Here is a 24,112-nt window from a genome sequence, read left to right as displayed (position 1 = left end):
ATCTTTGCATAAAATATTCCCTTAGTATCTCTAATTTTCTTGAAGAGATCTCTAGTCTTTCCCATTCTATTGTTTTCCTCTATTTCTTTGCATTGATCACTGAGGAAGGCTTTCCTATCTCTCCTTGCTATTCTTTGGAACTCTGCATTCAAATGGGTATATCTTTCCTTTTCTCCTTTGCGTTTCACTTCTCTTCTTTTCACGGCTATTGGTAAGGCCTCCTAAGACAGACATTTTGCTTTTCTGCATTTCTTTTTCTTGGGGATGGTCTTGATCCCTGTCTCCTGTACAATGTCATGAACCTCCATCCATAGTTCATCAGGCACTCTGTCTATCAGATCTAGTTCCTTAAATCTATTTCTCACTTCCACTGTATAATCATTAGGGATTTGATTTAGGTCATACCTGAATAGTCTAGTGGTTTTCCCTACTTTCTTCAATTTAAGTCTGAATTGGGCAATAAGGAGTTCATGATCTGAGCCACAGTCAGCTCCCGGTCTTGTTTTTGCTGACTGTGTAGAGCTCCTCCATCTTTGGCTACAAAGAACATAATCAATTTGATTTCAGTATTGACCATCTAGTGATGTCCATGTGTAGAGTCTTCTCTTGTGTTGTTGGAAGAGGGTGTTTGCTATGACCAGTGCATTCTCTTGGCAAAACTCTATTAGCCTCTGTCCTACTTCATTCCGTACTCCAAAGCCAAATATGCCTGTTACTCCAGGTGTTTCTTGACTTCCTACTTTTGCATTCCAGTCCCCTATAATGAAAAGGACATCTTTTCTTTTCTTTGGGTGTTAGTTCTAGAACATATTGTAGGTCTTCATAGAACCATTCAACTTCAGCTTCTTCAGTGTTACTGGTTGGGGCATAGACTTGGATTACCGTGATACTGAATGGTTTGCCTTGGAAACGAACAGAGATCATTGTGTCGTTTTTGAGATTGCACCCAAGTACTACATTTTGAGACTGCATCCAAGTACTACATTTTGGACTCTTTTTTGGACTATGATGGATACTCCATTTCTTCTAAGGGATTCTTGACCACAGTAGTAGATATAATGGTCATCTGAGTTAAATTCACCCATTCCAGTCCATTTTAGTTTGCTGATTCCTAAAATGTCGACGTTCACACTTGCCATCTCCTGTTTGACCATTTCCAATTTGCCTTGATTCATGGACCTAACATTCCAGGTTCCTATGCAATACTGCTCTTTACACCATCGGACCTTGCTTCCATCACCAGTCACATCGACAACTGGGTGTTGTTTTTGCTCTGGCTCCGTCTCTTCATTCTTTCTGGAGTTATTTCTACGCTGATCTCCAGCAACATATTGGGCACCTACTGACCTAGGGAGTTCATCTTTCAGTGTTCTATCTTTTTGCCTTTTCATACTGTTCATGAGGTCCTCAAGGTAAGACTACTGAAGTGGTTTGCCATTCCCTTCTCCAGTGGACCACATTTTGTCAGAACTCTCCACCATGACCCATCTGTCTTGGGTGACCCTATACAGCATGGCTCATAGTTTCATTGAGTTATACAAGGCTCTGGTCCATGTGATTTTGTATTATATATTACATTTATAATTTAGAAAAGAATTTTAAAAAATTCTTCTTGAAATGGCCTTAATTCTCAAACAACCTTAAAAAATATTTTCAACTTTTTTTTTTCAGTTAAAATAGTGTCAAGGATTCTGTCTTTAGTGCTCATTTCAGCAGCACATACACTAAAATTGGAACAATACAGAAAAAATTAGCATGGCCCTTGTGCAAGGATGACACGCAAATTTATGAAGCATTTCATAATTTTAGACCTATATGTAAGACTAGAAACTATAAAACTCTTAGAGGAAAACATAGGCAGAACATTTGATGATATAAATAAAGGAAGAGTCTCTATGACCCACCTCCTAGAGTAATGGAAATAAAAACAAAAGTCACAAGTGGGATCTAATTAAACTTAAAAGCTTCCGCACAGCAAAGGAAACTATAAACAAGGTGAAAAGACATCCTTTAGAATGAGAGAAAATAATAGCAAATGAAACAACTGATAAAGGATTGATTTCCAAAATATACGAACAGCTCACACAACTCAATACCAGAAAAACAAACAACCCAATCAAAAAGTAGGAAAAAGACCTAAACAGACATTTCTCCAAAGAAGATACACAGGTAGATGGCTAACAAACACATGAAAAGATGCTCAACATTGCTCATTATTAGAGAAATACAAATCAAAATTACAATGAGATATCACCTCACACTGGTCAGAATGGCCATCATCAACAAATCTACATACAATTAATGCTGGAGAGAGTGTGGAGAAAAGGGAACCCTCTTGCAATGTTGGTGGGAATGTAAATTGATTCAGCCACTGTGGAAGACGGTATGGAGATTCCTTAAAAACTAGGAATAAAACCACCATATGACTGAGCAATCTCACTCCTAGGCATGCCCTGAGGAAACCAAAATTGAAAAAGAAACATGTGTCCCAGTGTTCACTGAAGCACTATTTACAATAGTGAGAACATGGAAGCAACCTAGATGTCCACTGACAGATAAATGGATAAAGAAGTTGTGGTACATATACACAATGGAATATTACTTGGCCATGAAAAGGAACACATCTGAGTCCGTTCTAATGAGGTGGATGAACCTAGAGCCTATTATACAGAGTGAAGTAAGCCAGGAAGAGAAAAATAAATATCTTATATTAATACATATATATGGAATCTAGAAAGATGGTACAGATGAATTCATTTGGAGGGCAGCAATGGAGAAACAGACATAGAGAACAGACTTATTGACATAGGATGGGGGGAGGAAGGAGAGGGTGGGATGCATGGAGAGAGTAACATGGAAACTTACATCACCATAATTAAAATACATAGCCAATGGTAATTTGCTGTATGTCTCAGGGAACTCAAACAGGGGCTCTATATCAACCTAGAGGAGTGGGATGGGGAGGGAAATGAGAGGGAGGTTCAAGAGGGAGGGGACACGTGTATACCTATGACTGATTCATGTTGATGTTTACAAAATCTGTGAAGCAATTATCTTTCATTAAAAAATTAAAAAATTTTTTAAATATATTTATAAAGGAAAAAAACCTATCTTTAGAAGTCTAGTAATATTTAACACATTCTCATAATTGAAAACAAACATAAGTCTAAAAATTCCTCTTAAATGTTATAGGCTCATGCAATGTACAAAAAAACAAATGAAAATACTAATGCACAAAAAGAAAGTATTCATTAAGCAACTGCCTTGGACAGGGCTTCGAAAGTACATTTTAAAAAACATTTGATAGGGACTTCCCTGATGATCCAGCAGTTAAGAATCTGCCTTACAATGCAGGGGATGAGAGTTTGATCCCTGGTGGGGGGACTAAGATCCCACATGTAGGGTACCACAACTATTGAGCCCAGGTACTCTAGAGCCCTTGTTTCACAACAAGACAGAAGCCCGCATGCAGCAATGAAGAGCCTAGGAGACCCAACAAGACACCGGAGCCAACAGAAAAGGAAAAAACACCTGTAAATTCTTCTAGATTAAATTCTTATGTATGTGTAATGTACACATGTATTTACATTAAATAAATATAGGGATGAGATTGGATGGCATCATCGACTCAATGGACACGAGTCTGAGCAAACTCCAGGAGATAGTGAAGGACATGGAAGCCTAGCATGCTGCAGTCCATGGGGTCACAAAGAGTCAGACACAACTAAGCAACTGAACAACAACAACAATAAAAGAAGGGAATATCATACAAAGTAAACATATCTCAAAAGCAATATACAAAGATTAGAAAAAGATAACTTCCCTCTTAAAACAATTTTAGGAAATGAAAGGCTTTCATTACAGTGTGATGGAAATTTTGTTAGGCAAATTGTGAGAAGGTTTTAGAATATAAAATAGTTATTTATTATAGAAGTATATATTACTTTGAGAAAGCATGCTTATCACAGAATTTTTTTTTCTGTTGCTTCAAAACAAGAAATTGACAGAGTTTGGTAAATTCTGGTCCAATTTTGTGTTCAATTTTTACTTAAATGTCTTCGAAGTTAAAAAAAACAATCTACAATTAAGTTACAGACTAAAGTCAGTAATCATGTGCACAGTTCCCTAAATCAGCTAAAAGACTCATAATTTGATGGATTTAATTTACCTCACGCATTTTAATTTTACAATGTAACTGGTAATAAGTTTTCCTTAATAACTAGCTACTTATCTAATACTTTAAAAATGCTAGTGTTATTGTACAGCAGGGAACTATATTCAATGTCATGCAGTAAACCATAATAGAAAAGAATACATATATATATATGACTGAATCACTTTGCTGTATACCTGAAACTAACACAACACTGTAAATCAACTATACTTCAATTTTAAAAAAAGTTAGTGCTGAGCCTAGAAATCACTCATTGAGAACTTTCAAGCAAGAATTTTTTAAACATAAAATGTGAACATTTTCTTTAGGAAATTTTTAAAAAACCATAAGTTTTACAGACTTCAAACTTTATATAGTATATAATTTGGTGATAATCTTGTATAACTTTGAATAGAGATGGAGTCTTTTTTTTTTTTTTTTGCTGCTCACAGGATCTTAGTTCCTCCACCAGGAATGGAATCTGGGCCCTTGGCGGTGGAAGTGTGGAGTCCCAACCATGACCACCAGGGAGTTCTCTGGAGTCTTTTAAAGAGATGAGAAAGAGAAAAGAAAAAATAAAGTACCTGCTGCTTCCAGCAAGGCTTCTAGTCGTGCCTGTGTCTCTGGATCCACAGTGCGTAAGTCTGCTCCTTCTGCAGTGCTTGATAAGAATATCTCTGATGTTGTTTTAAGCACTGGGTTATCCAAATCTTCTTGGTCCAAAATAAATGATTCAACCTGTTTATGAATTAAAGATGCAATATTCATAAAGCTGATCTTAATATAGTTAGAATACTACAATTGAAGGTCATAGGACTTCTGATTTGGAATTTAAACATAACCAAATAAATTACTGCAAAAACAGGAGATTATGGGGAAGGACTTTTAGGGAGCCTCTTCAGACACACCAGATTCAAGTTTCCTGGAGAGCAATGAATCTTCTGTGCCCACCACAGAGCCTGAAAAGCAGCATTTTTTAAATGAAACAAGTACATCAACACAGCCCCTAGGAAGACATATACAGGACTAGATAGTAAAAAGATTAGATAGCATAAACAGGTCATTGAGGTATAGTTTCTCCTCTTTTCCAATCAATATAGTCAATTCTGACTCTTACACTAAAGAAAAGAATATTTAATCTACTGTCAAATATCTTAAGTGCTCTAGACAGGAAAACTTTATTAGGTTAGGAATCATAGCCATTTGTTCACTGCTCTATCCTCTGAGCCTATGAATATCTTGTTATTCAATACAACTTTGCTGAATAAATAGCATAAGTAAAATTAACTTATAAAAATAAACATGCAACCCTATAATTTTAAATTATTTCTAAATTTTCTTACCAAATAAAATATGTACAACCTTTTGGGGAAGCAATTTGGAAAAATGAATCAAAATGCTTTAAAAAGTACTTCTCTGATCCAGTAATTTCATTTAAAGAAATCTCTAAGAATCTACCTGGGCTTCCCTGGTGGCTCAGTGGTAAAGAATCTGCCTGCCAGTGCTGGAAATACGGGTTTAATCCCTGGTCTAGTAAGATCCCACATGCCGCAGAGCAACTAAGCCCTTTCGCCACAACTACCTAGAGCCGGTGCTCTAGAGCACGCAAGCCACGACAACGGAAGCCGCGCGCTCTACAGCCCATGCTCCACAAAAAAAGAAGCCACCACAATGAGAAGTCCGAGCCTGCGCCAACTAGCGAGTAGCCCCTGCTCAACCACAACTGGAGAAAAGCGTGTACAGCATCAAAGACCCGGCACAGTCAAAAAAAGAAAAGAATCCGCCCACAATGCGGGAGACCTGAGTTCAGCCCCTGGGTCGGGAAGATACTCCGAAGAAGCAAACAGCAACCCCCTCCAGTATTCTTGCCTGGGAAATCCCATGGACAGAGGAGCCTGGGGGTCTGCAGTCCATGGGATCACAAAGAGTCGGACACGACTGAGTGAATAACACTTCCATTTCCATCTTTAAAAAATTATCTGAATGCTAGGAAAAAATGCGCAGGGATGTTCATTGCAGCATTAACTAAAATTCCAAAAGTGAAGTGAAAAAAACAACAGGGGATTTGTTAAGTACATTTTGTATATTCATAGGATGGACCACTATGCAGTCATTAAGAATAATATTTTTTGAAGCATGTTTAATGGCTCAAGTCATAAAATTAAGTGAAAACCACAAGATTTAAGAGTACAATCTTTATTTTGCAAAAAGTATGTATGTATATGTATGCAAAGAAGATCATATGAGTACTCATGTATATATAATCATGAATACATATTTATATACCTATATATGTCTATAATATATAAATATGTCTAACCAGGCAGGTTAACATACTTGTAGACAGAAAAACAGGAACAGAAAGGTTAAGTACTTCTCCAAGGCTGCATAGCTAATAAATGGCAAAGTCACATTTCAAACACAGGCCATGTGACTCTTAGACATTAAGCAATAGATAGTAACACATTCATAAACAAAGTACCACAGTATTTGGATTACATTATTTGGAATATTTGACTAGTTGGTGATCAATTTTCACAATGGATACCAAATAAAGATATCCTAATACAGACAGTAAAGTTAAAATGATGTTGATATATTTTTTATCCAATGATGTGCTTTAAAGTAAATCTTTAACATCATATCCAATAACACTGAGCCATGTACTGTGTTTTAATACAACTTCTTTAATATGTAATTATAGACAAAGATGTCATTCTAGATCAAAGCCAACAGATAAATGTATACTATTGGTTTTCCAGTGACTTGAAAGGCAACTGCTCATACAAGAAAGAGCTTGTTGCAAGCACAGGAAATTATTACATATTTTTAGATACATACATCTGCAGTTGTAAGGACAGTTAAAACCACCATTACAAATTCTGAAATTTATTAAAAATTTTTTAAAAATTTATTTTTTAAAATTTATTAAAATTCTGAATTTATTAAAAACAGTATTTAGATGCTAATATGTCTATTTTATAAAAGCACTGGTCTCATACACCATTACACATATTACAAAGATAAATACAGATTACATCTATCATGTAACATTTTAAAAATCCAAAATAAGGATATCCAATTTTCTCCCATTCATTCTCCAATATTTACTCAAGTCCTGTTTTATACAAACTACTATGAGAATACAAAAATGTGGTAGAAGAAATGTCAAAGACACCAACAACTGTCACAAAAGGCCTCCAAGAGAAATAAATGGTAAAACTATATGCATTAAAGAGAGAGAAATCACTTCCTGCCCCAGTACTCTAAGCAGACTTTGCACAAGTAGAATCTGAACTAGGCTTTGAAGGCTGCATAGAATTGCACAGGTGGTCAGACATGTAGGTGGGGACTAAGGGAATGAAATTAAAAAATGGACTTGAAGATGCATTTAGAAAGTGACGAATGATCCACCCTCAAAAATATAAGGTCCTTTGTACACTGTTAGTAGAAGCATAAAAGATGAAGTGCCTGTGGGACAGTGTTTGGCAGTTCTTCAAAAAATTAAACACAGAATACGACCTAGCAATTCCACTTCTATGTATACACCTAAGAAGATTGAAATGTACATGTTCATACAAAACTTTGTACACAGACATTCATAGTTGCATTAAGCATAGTAAACAAAAAGTGGAAACAACCCATATGTTAACCAGTAAACTGATAAACAGAATAATAATATCCATACGATCGAATTTTATTCAGCCAAGTTCATGTGCTTAGCATGAACAAAGTCAGATGCAAAAAGTCACATACTGTACAAATTCGTTTATATGAAATGTCCAGCACAGGCAAATCCAAAGAGACAGAAAGATTAGTGGTTTACTGAAGAGCCGGCAAAAGAGGAATGGGAATGACTGCTAACAGTATGTATTATGAAATTATTACCACAATAAGTTAACATCTATCACCTCACATAATTACAATTTTTTTTCCCTAGTTAGAATCCACTTAAATTTTTAAACATAGTTTTAGGCATTTTATATTTAGCTTCTGACCCAAAAGATCAAATTTTAAATATCTGTAACACTTGTGGGGAAAATCTTAAGTTCCCAGAATGAGTTATACATAACTAGACACAAAAATGTCTTGAATACATTTGTGCCGATTTGTGCCAAAAGGTACTCAATTCTCATACTTTTCTGCCCTACTCTCTGTAAAATCTTAATTGTCTCAGGATTTCCCTGGTGGTCCAGGGGTTAGGAATCCACCTGCCAACACAGAGGACATGGGTTCAATCCCTGGTCGGGGAACTAGGATACCACAGGCTGAGGGGCAACTAAGCCCATGCACCTCAACTACTGAGCCCAAGTGCTCCAACTACTGAAGCCCTCACACCCTGGAGCCTGGGCTCCACAACAAAAGAAGCCACCACAATAAGAAGCCCATGCACCACAACTAGAGAGTAGCCCCTACTCACCACAACTAGATAAAGACCAGGTGAAGCAATAAAGAGCCTGTGTGTTGCATCAAAGACCCAGCGCAGCCAATTTTTTTTTTAACTTAAATAAAAAAACAAAAGCCTGTCTCAACATGCGATCAATAAAAGGATAAAATATCCAGTTATGCCCATTACTTTGGGACTATTTGGAGGACTGCTTTTGGCAGTTCATAAATATCTTACCTGACAAACCTGCTGAAGCACATACTGTTGCAATGCAAATTGCAACAGCATTACCTCAAAATGTATCTGGCCAGTCAAGATGGAAACCATTTTCAGAAACATGGAAATGTTAATTAAGACCAATACCATACATTTAATATAAAGGCTCAATGATATAACACAAAAAATGTCTAAATAATAGATAAGTTCAAAGTAATGTTATATCTAATGAAATTAGTCTTCATTATGCAAATGATGAAGAAGCAACACACAGCTTATGGATCAAATACAGCTAAAGGATCACAGAAATTTCCTTATTGCCTAAAGATAGAAAGCTCACCCCTATCCAGCAGCTACATTGAGCAGCAAACATAATGCAACAACCTACAGTGGTACTGTTTTTATAGTAATGGCAAAAAAGTTTATTTCCAGTCTTAAACATGGCAGATTTCTTTTCCTACCTCTGATTAGGTACAAAAATAAAAGGTGGAAGAAAAAGGATGTGAGGAAATCTGGCCCACAAAAAACTACATGTTTTTTCCTTACATATAGGTTTTTTTCCTTACGGGCATCCTTGGTGGCTCAGACAGTACAGAATCTGCCTACAATGCAGGAGACCTGGGTTTGATCCCTAGGTCAGAAAGATCCCCTGGAAAACGAATTGGCAACCCACTCCAGTATTCTTGCCTGGAGAATTCTATGGACAGAGGAGCCTGGGAGGCTACAGTCCATGTGGTCACAAAGAGTCGGACACGACTGATTGACTAACACTTTCACAACATCTAAACATCTTTCATCTAACATCTTTCACAACTATCTCATCTAAAATGCTAAAGGCAAACTCTTGAGGTCTTCCTCGTCAAAAGTCTTTCTTATCCTTCCCTTTTTCTAAAAAAAATATGTCCAGTTTTTAGCTTCAACTAGAATTTAAATAATTCTAGTATTCTTGCCTGGGAAATCTCAGAAGAGCCTGGCAGGCTACATACAGTGCATGGGTTGCAAACAGTTGGACACAACTTAGCGACTAAACAGCGAGAAGGGAAAAGAGCGGAATAAGCATTTTGTCCCATATGACATTTCAAAAATAAACCACTGGATGGCAATAGTTACTAGGGAGAATAACCACAGACTCAGCTATTATCACCTAAAATAAAACCCAGCAACCCTAGCCAAAATCTAATTAGAAAAAAACCATTAATTAGCCTAAGCTATGATTTAGCCAAAACTTACTTCCACCAGAAAAACAAACAACAAAAAAACACAATTTCTATCAAGTAAATAGTGCTAAAATTAACATTTTCAATAATATTAATATGGTTTAAGTCATATGACAGCAAAATAAAATCTCACCTGTACATTTGTTACCTTCTCTAAGGGTAAATTTCTGGAAATAGTGAGGGCTAGTTAATAGAGGAAATAGGTTAGTAAAAAACATTCTATCATAAAACATGTATGTAACATTTCTGTTTATATATTCTCTAGTTATATGGTCATATCATGCAAAAAGCAAATAAAGAACACCAACAAATGCCTTTTCACTTACAAATTATGAAATTTTTATTTTTAACATGTTAAATACATTTGTTTTTTGAGTTATGGACTGAAATATTAGTAGTCACAAATATTGCTTCTGGCAATCCTTAAGAATAATCATCACTCCCATGAATTCCCACCAGAGCTATTTAAGAGAAGGGGCTAAATCTTTATTTTTCACTAACTCTTCTTACAAACCTTTAAAAATAAAGCTTCCTTAAGAAATTCAGATTTGATCATTAAAAGTGAAAATGTTTAAATAAAATATTTAAACATCCAAAATATTATATATATGTTTAAATGTATTTGCTATTACTTCTCTTCTCTCTTGTTTAGTTTGTATCTGGAGAGAGAAACTTGTCTTACTTTTCCCACCCAAAGTAAGCCCTCAACTAAGTCAGAATCACACCAATTTTAGAATGCAGGTGGCTTAATACTGGTTTCTACTTGGAGCAGCAAAAAGGATGGGTCAGCATTCCCAGAGATAATTATTGAAGGACACAGTAATTCCTTTTTGCAAAAAAGGTGGTACTCCAAACAGTCACATTCACCACAAACATGCTCCAAGATCCATTCAAAAGGAAAAAGTAATACAGTTGCAATTTGAGACCAAATAATGACAAATTTAGCAAAGAGTTTTGCTAATACTGTTAAGGCCCAATATAATCAGCAACACTGGAAATAATGGAATGAAAAGACTATCCACCCTGCCACAAAAACTTCAGATCCACAATCCTCTTCTCAAAAAAACATCAATGGTATCTTGGGATTTCTGAAGTTAATTAACTTCAATAAGCACAAGAGAGAACCACCAGGCTTTTCCTAATTCTCAGTTAAAGCTGAAGAAAATTAACTCCACTTTTGTGGTGATTGTTGTTATTTAGTTGCTCAGTTGTGTCCCACTCTCTGCGACCCCATGGACTGTAGCCTGCTAGGCAAGAATATTGGGATGAACTGCCACTTCCTTCTCTGGGGGATCTTTCCACCGAGGGATTGAACCAGAGGCTTCTGCTGCGTCTCCTGCATTGCAGGCAGATAGTACTCCACTCTGGTCAACCACAAAAACTTCATTTTTAAACCATATCTTTAATACTGAATCTATTATTTTTTAAAGTTTCTAAACATGGGAGAAAGGAAATAATAGCTACCATTAAGTGCATTTTCCATATATTATTCCACTCAATCATCTTTACTACTCAATGAAGTAGATTAACATCTTCATTTTAACTGAAATTCAGAAAAGTCAAAGAGACTTATCCAAGATGACATAACCATGAGCAGATCTGAAGCCATGTACTTCAGACTCCAAAGCTCACACCATTTTCACCAGACTAAACTATATTAAGGGACTTCCCTGGTGGCCCAGTGGCTAAGACTCTGTGCTCCCAAAGCAGGGGGTCCCGAGTTCAGTCCCTGGTCAGGGAACTAGATCCCACATGCTGCAACTAAGATCTGGTGCAGCCAAATAAATAAATATTTAAAAAAAATAAAAAAATAAACTGTATTAAGTGACTGTTCTAAACATTGGAGTATGACTAAAACAATTACATACTAACCAAATATGTACTAAACAGAGAATCTACAAGTATCATAATGTCAAAGTTTAAAAGTAAGAGCAATGTCAGGAAAAAATCTTTAAATGTGATAGATTATCAAGCCACAAAGAGTTCTTACACAGACAAAGCATGATTTTATTTAAATACTTCTGGTAGCTACAACTACATTATTTCTAACAAACAAACATATAACAAAATTTGTGCCACAACAGGTTTTTTTAAAAAAAGAAGCTTGCTCACATACTCACTAGGAAAGTCACAAGGAATGAAGAACCTGGCAATCAAGTCCAAGAAAATCTTAATGTTGAAAATAGAAACATCGTATCTGCCCTATCATAATAAATGGGTAAGACTGAGGTTAGAGAGAAGTCCTGGCTTCTACTCATTACTCTAAATAAAAAATAAGCATCAAACACTCCAAAGAAATACTTGATTTGAGTAAGTTAAAAAGAGCCTCAAACACCCATAAACCTCCAATTCATACCAATAATGGGAGGAGAGCATAATGACTAAGAGCAAGGAGTCTTAAAACACTAGCCCACTGTTGACAGTGCCATCTTAGCTAACTCGTTTTACCGCTCTTAGCCTTATTTTCCTCAGCTTATAAAATAAGGATAATAGTAGTAACCACATCACAGGGTTATTGATGATTAAGCAAGACACTATATCTAAAACTGCACAGCAGTACTTACTTAACACCTGGTAATCACTCAACAAATATTAGCTGTTATTACTATTACCTTTTTTATTATTAAGGTCAGTTTATCTCTTACTCTCTACTCCACAAAAATATAAAATCCCTTACACTGTCTTAGGCTAACAAGTAATCTGAGCATATTAAACACTATACATATATATTCAAGATACATTGGCTTATTAAATCCAACATTTAATAAGTACCCACTATGTGCCAGACATTCTACTACATACAGGGAACATAAAAATAAATGACATGACTCCTGCTCATAAGACAGATAATCAAATAAATGCAATAAAGTACTAAAGATGCTGTTTAACAGGGAGTTATATATGGACAACATGGGAACACAGAGGAAGGAAGAAATGGTCAGTTCTAGCTGGGGCAGTAATGAAGGAAATCAGAGTTGATGAAATGGAACAAGAAAGTATCCAACAGGATGGGGAAGAGGGCCATTGTAACGGCTGCAGAGTAGTAGTTATAAGCATGGGTTTTATATTCCAAGAAACCTGATTCAAACCCTGGCTCCATTATTACTAGATGTATAACTTTGTGCATGTTATGTAACGTCTCTAAGCTTCAGTTTCCTCATCTATAAATTGGGAATATCACTTTCTTCATATGATAGTTGTAAAGTTTATTTTAGAATATAAAGGTAAGCATTTAGTTCACTGGACAATAAAAACTTAGCATGTAGTAACTATTATCCTGATACTAGAACCCAAAGCAGTGAAGTAATTTACTCCGGACGTTTAATAGCTTGCTATGTTCAGAGAACTACAGCAAATTTGGTATGGCTGAAATATAAAAAGCAAATAAAGGAGGATACAGCAAGGAAAGAAACAGAAACCAAATCCTAAATAACCTGGTATGCCACACCAAGGAATTTGATTTATCCTTTATCTAAGGAACGGGAAGGCTTTTTGCCAAAGGAGTGACATGACTGAACTGGCATTAGACAATTTACTGTGATAGCAGGGTAGAGAAGAATTAGAGGTTTAATCATAGAGGTATTGAATAGATAGAGCCAGGTATTACTACAGTAAGTGTAAGTCAAAGATGATGGTTTGATTTACAGCAGAAGCAATGAGAATACAGAGAAAGAAACAAATAAACAAGATGTTAAGAAAGAAACTACAGGGTTCAGTGCCTGTTTGGATGTGTGTGGTAACAAACAGCAGATGCAAGTTCCAAGGTTTCTAACTACACTGACTAGTTTTAGGGCAATGCAATTTACAGGTGGGGAGAGGGCGGGGGAGGGGGAAAGCAATGAGTTCAGTTTTAGGACTTGAATCTGAGATGTTTATGGAACATACATACAGTAGGCAGTAGGAAATGCTCTTAGACTACTAAAATAGGTAAAAGAGGGAAACCATACAGGTATCTAAGAGAAGAAAGCTCCTATGAGAGTGAAGTACAAATGCCAAAAGCTCTGGAGCAGAACATGCTTGGAGAGTTTACAGAACATAATGTAGTAGTTGTGGTTTTGCTCAAATGTCTTATGCTAATGAAATTTGTATCCTTTCATTTTAAATCACTGCCCCTTTAAACTTGTCACTTAAAGCCCATCAAACTCTTGAAAACACTCAAACATCAACCTTTAGAGTGATCATCCAACTAACACAGGGCAATGATCCCTATACTGCGGTAAGGATTTTAGGCTGTCACAAGACTAGGAAAATATTAAATGAGGTTATGCAATTAAGGTACACACGCCTTGAACAAACACTCAAATATAATCTGTTACTATGTAAAAGTAGTTTAGAAGGGGAAATATAATTTGTATAAATAATTTACCTTGTTTCACATTTCTCTGAAATGTTCATGTTCCTGAAAAGCCTGATGTCTTTAAGGGTAGGCACCATATTTTTTCATCTTTGTAATCTAATCCTAAAGCCCAGAACAAAGCTTAACAAATAGCAGGTTCTAGTTAAATTACTGTGGAATCTGCAATACCAATCAGAATTCTTAAACAGAGTGCCAAGGGTTCTAATCTCTGAAAGATATAATTTTATTATGTAAGATGTGAGTTCATGAAAGAGGCCCTACCCCAAACTAAACATTGCTTTTCCTCAGTAGAGACTGAGAACATGCTTTTAACAGACTAACAAGGAGATAATACACAGTAGTAAGTACTTTTGATAATGTATTTTTATATTATTCAAAATTTTGTGGGGGAAAGGGTGGTAATAGGTCAAATCCATGCTCCTGATTTAAGTATAGCCTTAAATAATAATCTCTTCAAACCAAAAGAAAATAAACTTTTCTTTGTTGTCAGTCAAGTCCCAAGCACATCAGGTACTAAAAGATAGTACACATTCTCACTATTCAGAGCCAAACTAACTAGTAAATTAACATAATTGAGACCATTTGGGCAGTAATATCTAAGATTTGTTTGTGTAATAACACAGGTGATAACACTGGCTTGGGTGTCAAGCGAATAGTATGTTACTCAAATACTGAATTCATACCTCTTAAACAACTGTCAGAAGATACCAGATGCAAACACTCTAATTGACATGTTTTACACTTTATTCTAGTTACCTGTTTATTATTCTGGAAAAAGAAATTCTGTCCATATTCCTCTTGAGGCTATATATACAGTCCACATCAGACGCACTTAGACTACAACTATTCAAACTAACCACCTCCTTCCTCTTCAAGTTAGTCTCCTCTCAAATATATACCCAGTTTCTTTCTGGGAGGGGATGCATAAAAAGACACTACAACAACTTGTTCTTCTGATAGCTTGCAAACACAGGTTTAATCATAAGAGTTCCCAACCATCCACCTTCAGTGTATACAAGAGGAGCAGAAATTTCAAGAGATGAACATTATTAATGGAGAAGGGGTGGGTTTTGTGTGTGACCACAAATTCTGTAGCATACAAAACACCCTCTATTAAGCCTCTTCTGAAGACTAAAGAACAAGAACATATATAGTAACCCAGAAAGGCCAAAAGAATCTCGAAAAAAGAACAAAGTGGAAGACTTAACTTCCCAATTTCAAAACTTACTACCAAAAAACTGTAGTAATCAAGACAGTATGGAACTGGCATAAGACATACAGAACAGTGGAATAAAACAGAAATAAACATTCCAAAAATAAACCATTATATTTTAAAGTCAAACGAATTTTGAAAAGGGGGCTAAGACACTTCAATGGAGAAAGAAATGTCTTCTCAACAAATGGTGCTGGGACAATTAGATATCTACATTTAAAAGAATGAGGTTAGACTTCTATTTCACATCTATAAGATCTCAAAATGGGTCTCCCCTGGTGGTCCGGTGGTTTAAGCATCTACCTGCCAATGCAGGGGACACAGGTTCCATCTCTGCTGTGGGAAGATTCCAGATGCCACGGGGCAACTAAGCCTGTGTACCACAACTGCTAAGCCCACACTCTAGAGCCCCCGAACCACAACTACTGAGCCCACAAGCCACAACTACTGAAGCCCATGAGCCCTAGAGCCTATGCTCTCTGCAAGAAAAGAAGCCACCGCAATGAGAAGCCACGCACCACAACTACAGAGGAGCCCGCACTTGTCACAACTAGAGAAAGTCCACACATAGCAACACAGACCCAGTAGAGCCAAAAATAAATAATTTCTTCAAATCTCAAAATGGATCAAAGACCTAAATGTAAGAGCTTAAAGTATAAAACTCTTAGAAGAAGAAAACAAGAGTAAATCTTCATAACTCAGAATTATGCAATGGTCTCTTAGACATGACACCAAATACACAAGCAACAAAAGAAAGAGTAGGTAAATATAAAAACTGGGCCCAACCAAAGATTTTAAATTTAATGGCACAATCAAGAAAGTGAAAAGATAGCTGACAGAATGGGAAAAAATATTTCAAAATCACGTATCTGATAAGGGACAGTATCCAGAATACATGGGGTTTTTTCCCCTAAAAACGAACAAACATAATTCAACAATAAAAAGATAATCCAACCAAGAAATGGGGAAAAGATTTGAAAAAACACTTCTCCAAAGACATGCAAATGGACAACAAGCACGTGAAAAGATACAACTTCACTAGTCACTGGGGAAATGCAAGTCAAAGTCACAATAATCTCCATACCCACTAGGATGGCTATTAAAAAAATGTTAGCAAAGATGTGGAGAAATTAGAACCTTCATATACTGTTGGTGGGAATGTAAAGTCATGAAGTTGCTATAGAAAACAGCCTGGTAGCTTCTCAGAAAATAAAAGTTATGATGTGATCAAGCTATACACTCAAGGGAAATGAAAAGATATCATCATAAAAAACTTGCATACCAATGTTCATAGTATCATAATTTATAATAGTCAAAAGATGGAAATAATCCAAACATCAACCAATGAACAAAATGTTGTATATCCACAAAACATTTCAATTTAGTACTGGCACATGATAAAGTGAAAGTGAAAGTCATTCAGTTGTGTCCAACTCTTTGCAGCCCCATGGACTAGACAGTCCATGGAATTCTCCAGGCCAGAATACTGGAGTGGGTAGCTGTTCCCTTCTCCAGGGGATCTTTCCAACCCAGGGATTGAACCCAGGTCTCCAACATTGCAGGCGGATTCTTCCAAGATCAGACGAGATCATGTGTATTCAGGGTGGTATAGCCGTAGACTGCAGGTGGATTCTTTACCAGCTGAGCCACCAGGAAAGCCCGATACGTGATACAACATGTAGAAATCTTGAAAACAATATAATAAGTGAAAGACATGAACACAAAAAAATCACATATTGTTTGATTCCATTTATACGAAATTTCCAGACTAGACAAATCCAGAGAGGCAGAAAACAGATTAGTGATTACCAAAAGCTGCAGGGACAGCAGAATGGGAAATGCCTGCTAATGGGTACAAGGTTTTGTTTGGGGTGATGAAAATGTTTTAAAACAGATAATGGTGAAGGTTGTACAATTCTGTGAATATATTTAAAAACAACTGAAATTGTACAATTTAAAGAGTGAATTCTATACTATGTGAATTCTATTTCAATTTTTTCAACTTTAGGAATGTGAATTCGAATAATACTTTTGAAATTTGTTAAATTTCCTATCTTGATAAATAAATACACTGTGGTTATGTAAGAGAAAAGGCATGATGTATGCAACCTACTTTCAAGTTATGCAGAAAATAAATTTGAGAGACAGAAGGATACAGGAAAGGGATAAAATGAACACAATTGGTCTGTCTGGACAAAGGTTATATGGGGGGGAGTTCTTTGTACTATTCTTGCAACTTTCTAGTAAGTTTGAAATTATATCAAAATAAAAAGTAGCAAAAAAGAGGGAGAATATATCCTTGGTATCTGCTCTTTGATAATGATAGTTTATGTCACATGTCATTGAATTAGCAACTGTATATTTTTTAAAAGGCAAAATCAGAAATTTAGCAGAATAGGTAAACATGAGAAAAAAAAGTCAATTAGAAGCTGATTAAGTGCTGCAAGTACAGTGTACCACTCAAGGTATCAACTGACATGGCCTTTACTTTCTGACTCGGATTTCATAAAATGCCTATATGAAAACTTTAAAATTCTACATTATTAAAGAAAATACTACAGGTTCATTTATCTAGATTTAATACCAGATCGAGATAATTTTTTCAAAACTGAACTCACCTCTAGTGATAAAAAGAATAAAGATTATTATTTCTAGCATTTAATCAGTATGTGAAGCATTGTGATCAGTCACAAATTAGTTAATATGAGGACAAACTGGGGAAAAAAACCCACCATATTAGAGAAACATCTACTTACAGCACAGTATTCCACGTGAACTGGATTCAATGGCTTTGGGAAGACATTAGTGAAAGTTCAGTCTTCCAATGTTTCGAATGTTTTGTCAATCTCAAGCTTTTTGATTTGCTAATATCAACTGTGGTGAATCAATTAAGTAAGATCTATACTCAAACTTGTTCTCATAAAGCAATCTATAGATTCAGTGCTGCTGCTGCTGCTGCTGCTAAGTCGCTTCAGTCGTGTCTGACTCTGTGCAGCCCCATAGATGGCAGCCCACCAGGCCCCGCCGTCCCTGGGATTCTCTAGGCAAGAACACTGGAGTGGGTTGCCATTTCCTCCTCCAATGCATGAAAGTGAAAAGTGAAAGTGAAGTCGCTCAGTTGTGTCCGACTCTTAGCAACCCCATGGACTGCAGCCTACCAGGCTCCTCCATCCATGGGATTTTCCAGGCAAGAGTACTGGAGTGGGGTGCCATTAATCCCTATTAAAATCCTACAGCATTTTTCACAGAAATACAAAGACCAATCCTAAAATCCACAAGCAATCTTAAGGAAATGTGACATCTTGCCGCTGCTGCTGCTGCTTCGAAGTTGCTTCAGTCATATCCGACTCTGTGCGACCCCATAGACGGCAGCCCACCCGGTTCCTCGGTCCCTGGGATTCTCCAGGCAAGAACACTGGAGTGGGTTGCCATTTCCTTCTCCAATGCATGCATGCATGCTAAGTCACTTCAGTCGTGTCCGACTCTGTGTGACTCTATGGACAGCAGCCCACCAGGCTCCTCTGTCCACAGGATTCTCTAGGCAAGAATACTGGAATGGGTTGCCATTTCCTTCTCCAAAAACAATCTTGATAAAAGAACAAAGTTGGAGGACTAATGCTGCCCAATTTCAAAACTTAACTACAAAAACTACAGCAATCAATACAGTACAATACTGGTATAAAGTCAGTCATAAAAACCAAAGAAATAGAACAGAAAGTCCAGAAAAAACTCTCCCCCATATGACCAATTAATTTCAACAAGGATGTCAGGGCCATTCAAAGGAGAAATTATAGTCATTTCAACAAATGGTACAGGAAAAACTGGATATCCACAAGCTAAAGAATACAGTTAAGACTGCGATCTTACACCATATACAAAAATTAACTCAAAATGGCTCAAATATCTAAACGTAAGAGCTAAAAGTTTAAAATTCTTAGAAGAAAACATTGGGAAAAAAATCTTCAAGACACTGGATTTGGCAACAACTTTATGGATATGAAAGGGCTTCCCCAGTGGCTCAGGGGTAAAGAATCTGCCTGTAATGCAGGAGTTGCAGGTTCGATCCCTGGGTTGGGAAGATGCCCTGGAGGAGGGCGTGGCAACCCACTCCAGTATTTTTGCCTGGAGAATTCCACGGGCAGTGGAGCCTGGCAGGCTACAGTCCATAGGGTCTCAAAGAGTTGGACACGACTGAGCAACTTTCACTTTCACTTCCCAATTAGACTGGAAGATCTATGAAGGCCAAGATTCATGATTATTTTTTTCACCATTGTTTATACCCAGTTGTTCTGCACAGTGCCTGACATACACTAGATGGTCAGTAAATAGCTACTGAATGGAGAACAGTGTGAGACTAAAGCAACTTAGCACACATGCACGTTATGGATATGAAATCAAAAGCACATACAATAAAGGAAAAAATCAGATAAACTGAACTTCATCTAAATTAAAACCTTTCTAAAAATTCTTTTATTTATTAATTTGGCTGTGCGGGATCCTAGTTGGGGTGTGGGACCTACGATCTTTGCTGCAGCATGCAGGATCTTTTAGGTGCAGCACTTTTTAGTTGCAGTATGTGGGATCCAGTTCCCCAGTGGGAAATGAACTCAGGTCCCCTGCACTGGAGCTCAGTCTTAGCCACTGGACTACCAGGGAAGTCCCTAGAATAAAACCTTCAATCCCTGGTTGCAGAACTAAGGATCCCACGTGCTGCTGGGCAACCAAGCTCCTGCACAGCAATTACTGAGCCTGAGTGCTCTGGAGATCATATGCCACAACTACAGCAGACTTGCCCCAACAAAAGATCTTGCATGATGCAACAAATACCCCACGTGCCAAAACTAAGGCTCAATGCAGTCAAATAAATAATATTACAACTGTTTAAGCACAAAAGGACAACAGAGTAAAAAGGCAACCAGTGGAATATGAGAAATGTGTGTAAATTATATTTATATATATATATATGATATGATAAGGGATTAACATCCAAAGAACTCCTACAATTAATGAAAAAACAACTCAACTAAACATGAGCAAAGGAGGAATTTCCCTGGCAATCCAGTGGTTAGGACTCAGCACTTTCACTGTGGGGGTGGGTGGGGCCAGTTCCATCCCTGGTCAGGGAACTAAGATCCCACAAATTCCAAGATGTGGCCAAAAAAAAAGGGCAAAGGATTTGAATAGACATCTCGCCAAAGAAGAGACACAAATGGCCAAGAAGCACATGAAAAGATGTTCAATATCACTAATTTTTAGGGAAATACAAATCGAAACCACACCCATTAGGATGACTAGTCTCAAAATCGAAAACAAGAAGATTGGCTAGAATATGGAGAAACTGGAAACCTTGTGCTTTGCGAGTGGGAATGTAAAATGGTACAGCTGCTATAGGAAAGCAGTACTGTGGTTCCTCAAAAACTTAAAAATAGAATCAACAGATGATCCAGCAATCCCACTTCTAGGTATATACCAGAAAAGAATCAAAAGCAGGGACTCAAAAAGGTATTTATACACCCATGTTCACAGCAGCATATTAACAAAAGCCAAAAGGTAGAGAAGCAATCCAAGTGTCCATCAACAGATGAACAAAAATGTTATATACGTAACAATAGAATAGTATTCAGTTAAGTTTCACACAAGCTTCCCTCCTCACTCAGAGGGTAAAGAATTTGCCTGCAATGCAGGAGACCTGGGTTTGATCCCTGGGTTGGGAAGATCCCTTGGAGGAGGGCACGGCAACCCACTCTAGTATTCTTGCCTGAAGAATCCCCATGGACAGAGGAACCTGGTGGGCTACAGTCCATGGGGTCGCAAGGAGTCGGACACGACTGAACGACTAAGCACAGCACAAGTTTCACACATGCTGAAAACATAGATGAACCCTGAAGACGCTATGCTAGGTAAAATAAGCCAATCACCCAAAGCAGAAGAACTGAATGATTTCACTTATTTGAGATACCTAGAGTAGACAAAATCACAGAAAAGGAAGTTACTTGTGATTAAGGGGCTGGAGAAGGGAGGACAGGGCGTTACTGCTTAATGGGTACAGAGTTTCAGTTTTGGAAGATGAAAAGGTTTTGGAGATGGCTAGTGGTAATGGTTGCACAACAATGTGAATGTACTTATAACCACTTTAAAATGGTAAATTTTTTATTTTTCTGGTAGTCAGGTGGTTAAGACTTCTTGCTTCCACCACACGGGATGTGAGTTTCATCCCTGGTCTGGGAACTAAGATCCCACATGCTCAGGGTGACAAAAAAAACAGGTAAATTTTCTGTTGCACATATTTTAACACAATTTTTTTTAGCCCTTTTCCTTCTTTGTTAAGTGTGTAAAAAAGAGTCCTCATTTTACAAACTCAAATCAGACAAGTATATGAGGGTATATAATTGGCATATTTATAAGCTGGATCCAACAAAAAACTCACTGCACACACAATCCAAAATACATTTGTCTGTATATTTACACAGTAACTCCTACAAAGTAAATACAAAGTTACTTCTCATCACTTTAGTTTAGTACATATGTGATACATGTACTGAAACATATACAAACATATTTAAAACAAAGGAAGTTTTTTTCAACCAGAACATCAAAGGCAACTTTTTTCAACTCATTATTTTCTGCAAATATACAGCAAGGTTAATTTTAATGGTTCTGTTCAGCTTTAGTAAGTTATGTGTATGCTCCTGAAATATAGCCAAAGTTTTAGATTTTAATTTCCAAGGTAACAGTACTTGTGACTTTGTTGTTTAGTCACTAAGTCGGTTACGGGCTCGACTCTTTTGCCACCCCAGGGACTGACTGTACACAGCTCACTGGGCTCCTCTCTCCATGGATTTCCCAGGCAAGAATACTAGAGTGGGTTGCCATTTCCCACTTCCTTCTCCACAATTGGGGGAAAAAAAGAAGGTTAAAATGGTGAATTTTGTTATGTTTTACCACAATTTAAAAAACTGTTCTCAACCTAACTGTCCTCATCACATAGCATCATAACAATTTAATAAACTGTTCTGTTCAGCTCTTTGGTTCCTGGGGCTAATCCCTGGGAGTTTACTTGCTTTTTTTAAAAACTGCAAACTAATGCAGGTGAATCAAAACATTAGGATACAGTGGGATATCTACATAAAAACAAACCAAAAAACCCATTTTTACTAACAAAAGCAGCATCCATTCAGCGGAAAACTTTGTGAGAACAGGAGGATATACAGTGGAGGAAGAGCATAATGTACTCTTGATAAACTGTTGCTAAATTTCAGCTTATCAAGTAAAAAAGCTTTATATACAACTTTGCTTTACTCCTGGTTTAGGTAAAGTTGACCAGAAAAAAAGGTAAACCCGTCAACCATCATAAAGCAAATGATCTTCATTCACAAGAACTGTACACTGTAAGTTACTATAAGACAGCACACAGATTTTAATTTTTATAAATTAAAACCAATGTTTCCTATTAGTGGCAAAGGTGCAAAGTTGGGTATCTGCCTTTCTATATTGGTACTTTTAATATTTAATTCTCTTAAAATGAATAATGAGAAGGCCTGAACTTTTCAAGTTTAAGCGCAATGACAAAATTACCTTAAAGTTGTGTTACTCTGATCCCCAATGGTACATCTTTGACTGCCTTCTTAAAATAAATTGATTCACATGGCAGTCATCAATTTCATTATATAATATAAAAGCTTTTCAACAAGGTCAACTACAGATTATATGCTAGTTTGAGACATATGTTTCTTAAGTAAGTGTTAGTTGTTCAGTGGTGTCAGACTCTTTGTGACCTCATGGACTGTAGCCCACCAGGCTCCTCTGTCCATGGAATTCTCCAAGCAGAATACTAGACTGGGCTGCCATTTACTTCTCCAAGGGATCTTCCCAAAAGGGGCAAAACCTGGGTTTCAGGCATTGCAGGCAGATTGTTTATCATCTGAGCCACCAGGGAAGCTCATAGGCATTTCTTAAGCAATTAATTATTAATAAATTCATGCGTCAGAAAAGAAATAGTCAGCAGGACAATACAGCAGTTAAGTACAATAGGAGTCACGTGACCTATTTTCTACTATAAATTAGCTGTGTGATCCTGAGCAAGTTATTCAGATCAATGGTTCCCAGACTTTTGAGGCTTTACCCAGAGTCCTAACATGAACTTTCCAATTTGATATTTTGTCAAACACAGATATTTTAAAAATTAATTTTCATAACAGTACAAAGGGCATTAACTCAAAATAGAAAAAAAGTGGGAAAAGATTGCTTATGAGAATTTCACTACATTGTCCTTACTTTTCTGACTTCATTATGGACTTATAAAACTTCAATATAGATTAAGCAAGTAATTATTGGAGGCAGAGCATTGGTAACCAAAAACTCTGCCTACTTCTTAATGTGAAATAGCATGAGTTCTGGATTCAAATCCTAGCTTTATTGATTTCTAGCTGTATAAATAACACTAACCATATTTTATTGCTTTCTGGATTGATCATTTCTCTGAACCTACATTTATTCATCTATCAAAGCGTAGATAATACCCACCTCAAACGGATGTTGAGTGATTAAATAAAATAACCGAAGTATATAC

General features: G+C 36.8%; 1 protein-coding gene and 1 non-coding gene across 7 annotated transcripts in view; one reads left to right on the top strand and one right to left on the bottom strand.

The window, feature by feature from the left end:
* The window catches only part of ANKHD1 (ankyrin repeat and KH domain containing 1), a 104,733-nt gene that overhangs the window by 74,601 nt on the left and 6,020 nt on the right, over window positions 1-24,112 (bottom strand). For all 6 annotated transcript variants that reach the window (XM_061423669.1, XM_061423668.1, XM_061423665.1 and 3 more), the window contains exon 2: window positions 4,738-4,891. In XM_061423669.1, coding sequence (XP_061279653.1) covers window positions 4,738-4,891 — 154 coding nt within the window. The remainder of the gene's footprint in view (window positions 1-4,737; window positions 4,892-24,112) is intronic.
* Window positions 1,701-1,807, top strand: LOC133252269 (U6 spliceosomal RNA). Its single transcript, XR_009737882.1, has one exon. It is a non-coding gene; the product is annotated as a U6 spliceosomal RNA (small nuclear RNA).

Source organism: Bos javanicus, chromosome 7 (assembly GCF_032452875.1).
Source record: "Bos javanicus breed banteng chromosome 7, ARS-OSU_banteng_1.0, whole genome shotgun sequence".
NCBI classification, from domain to species: domain Eukaryota; kingdom Metazoa; phylum Chordata; class Mammalia; order Artiodactyla; family Bovidae; genus Bos; species Bos javanicus.
This window is presented reverse-complemented; position numbering and strand designations above follow the sequence as displayed.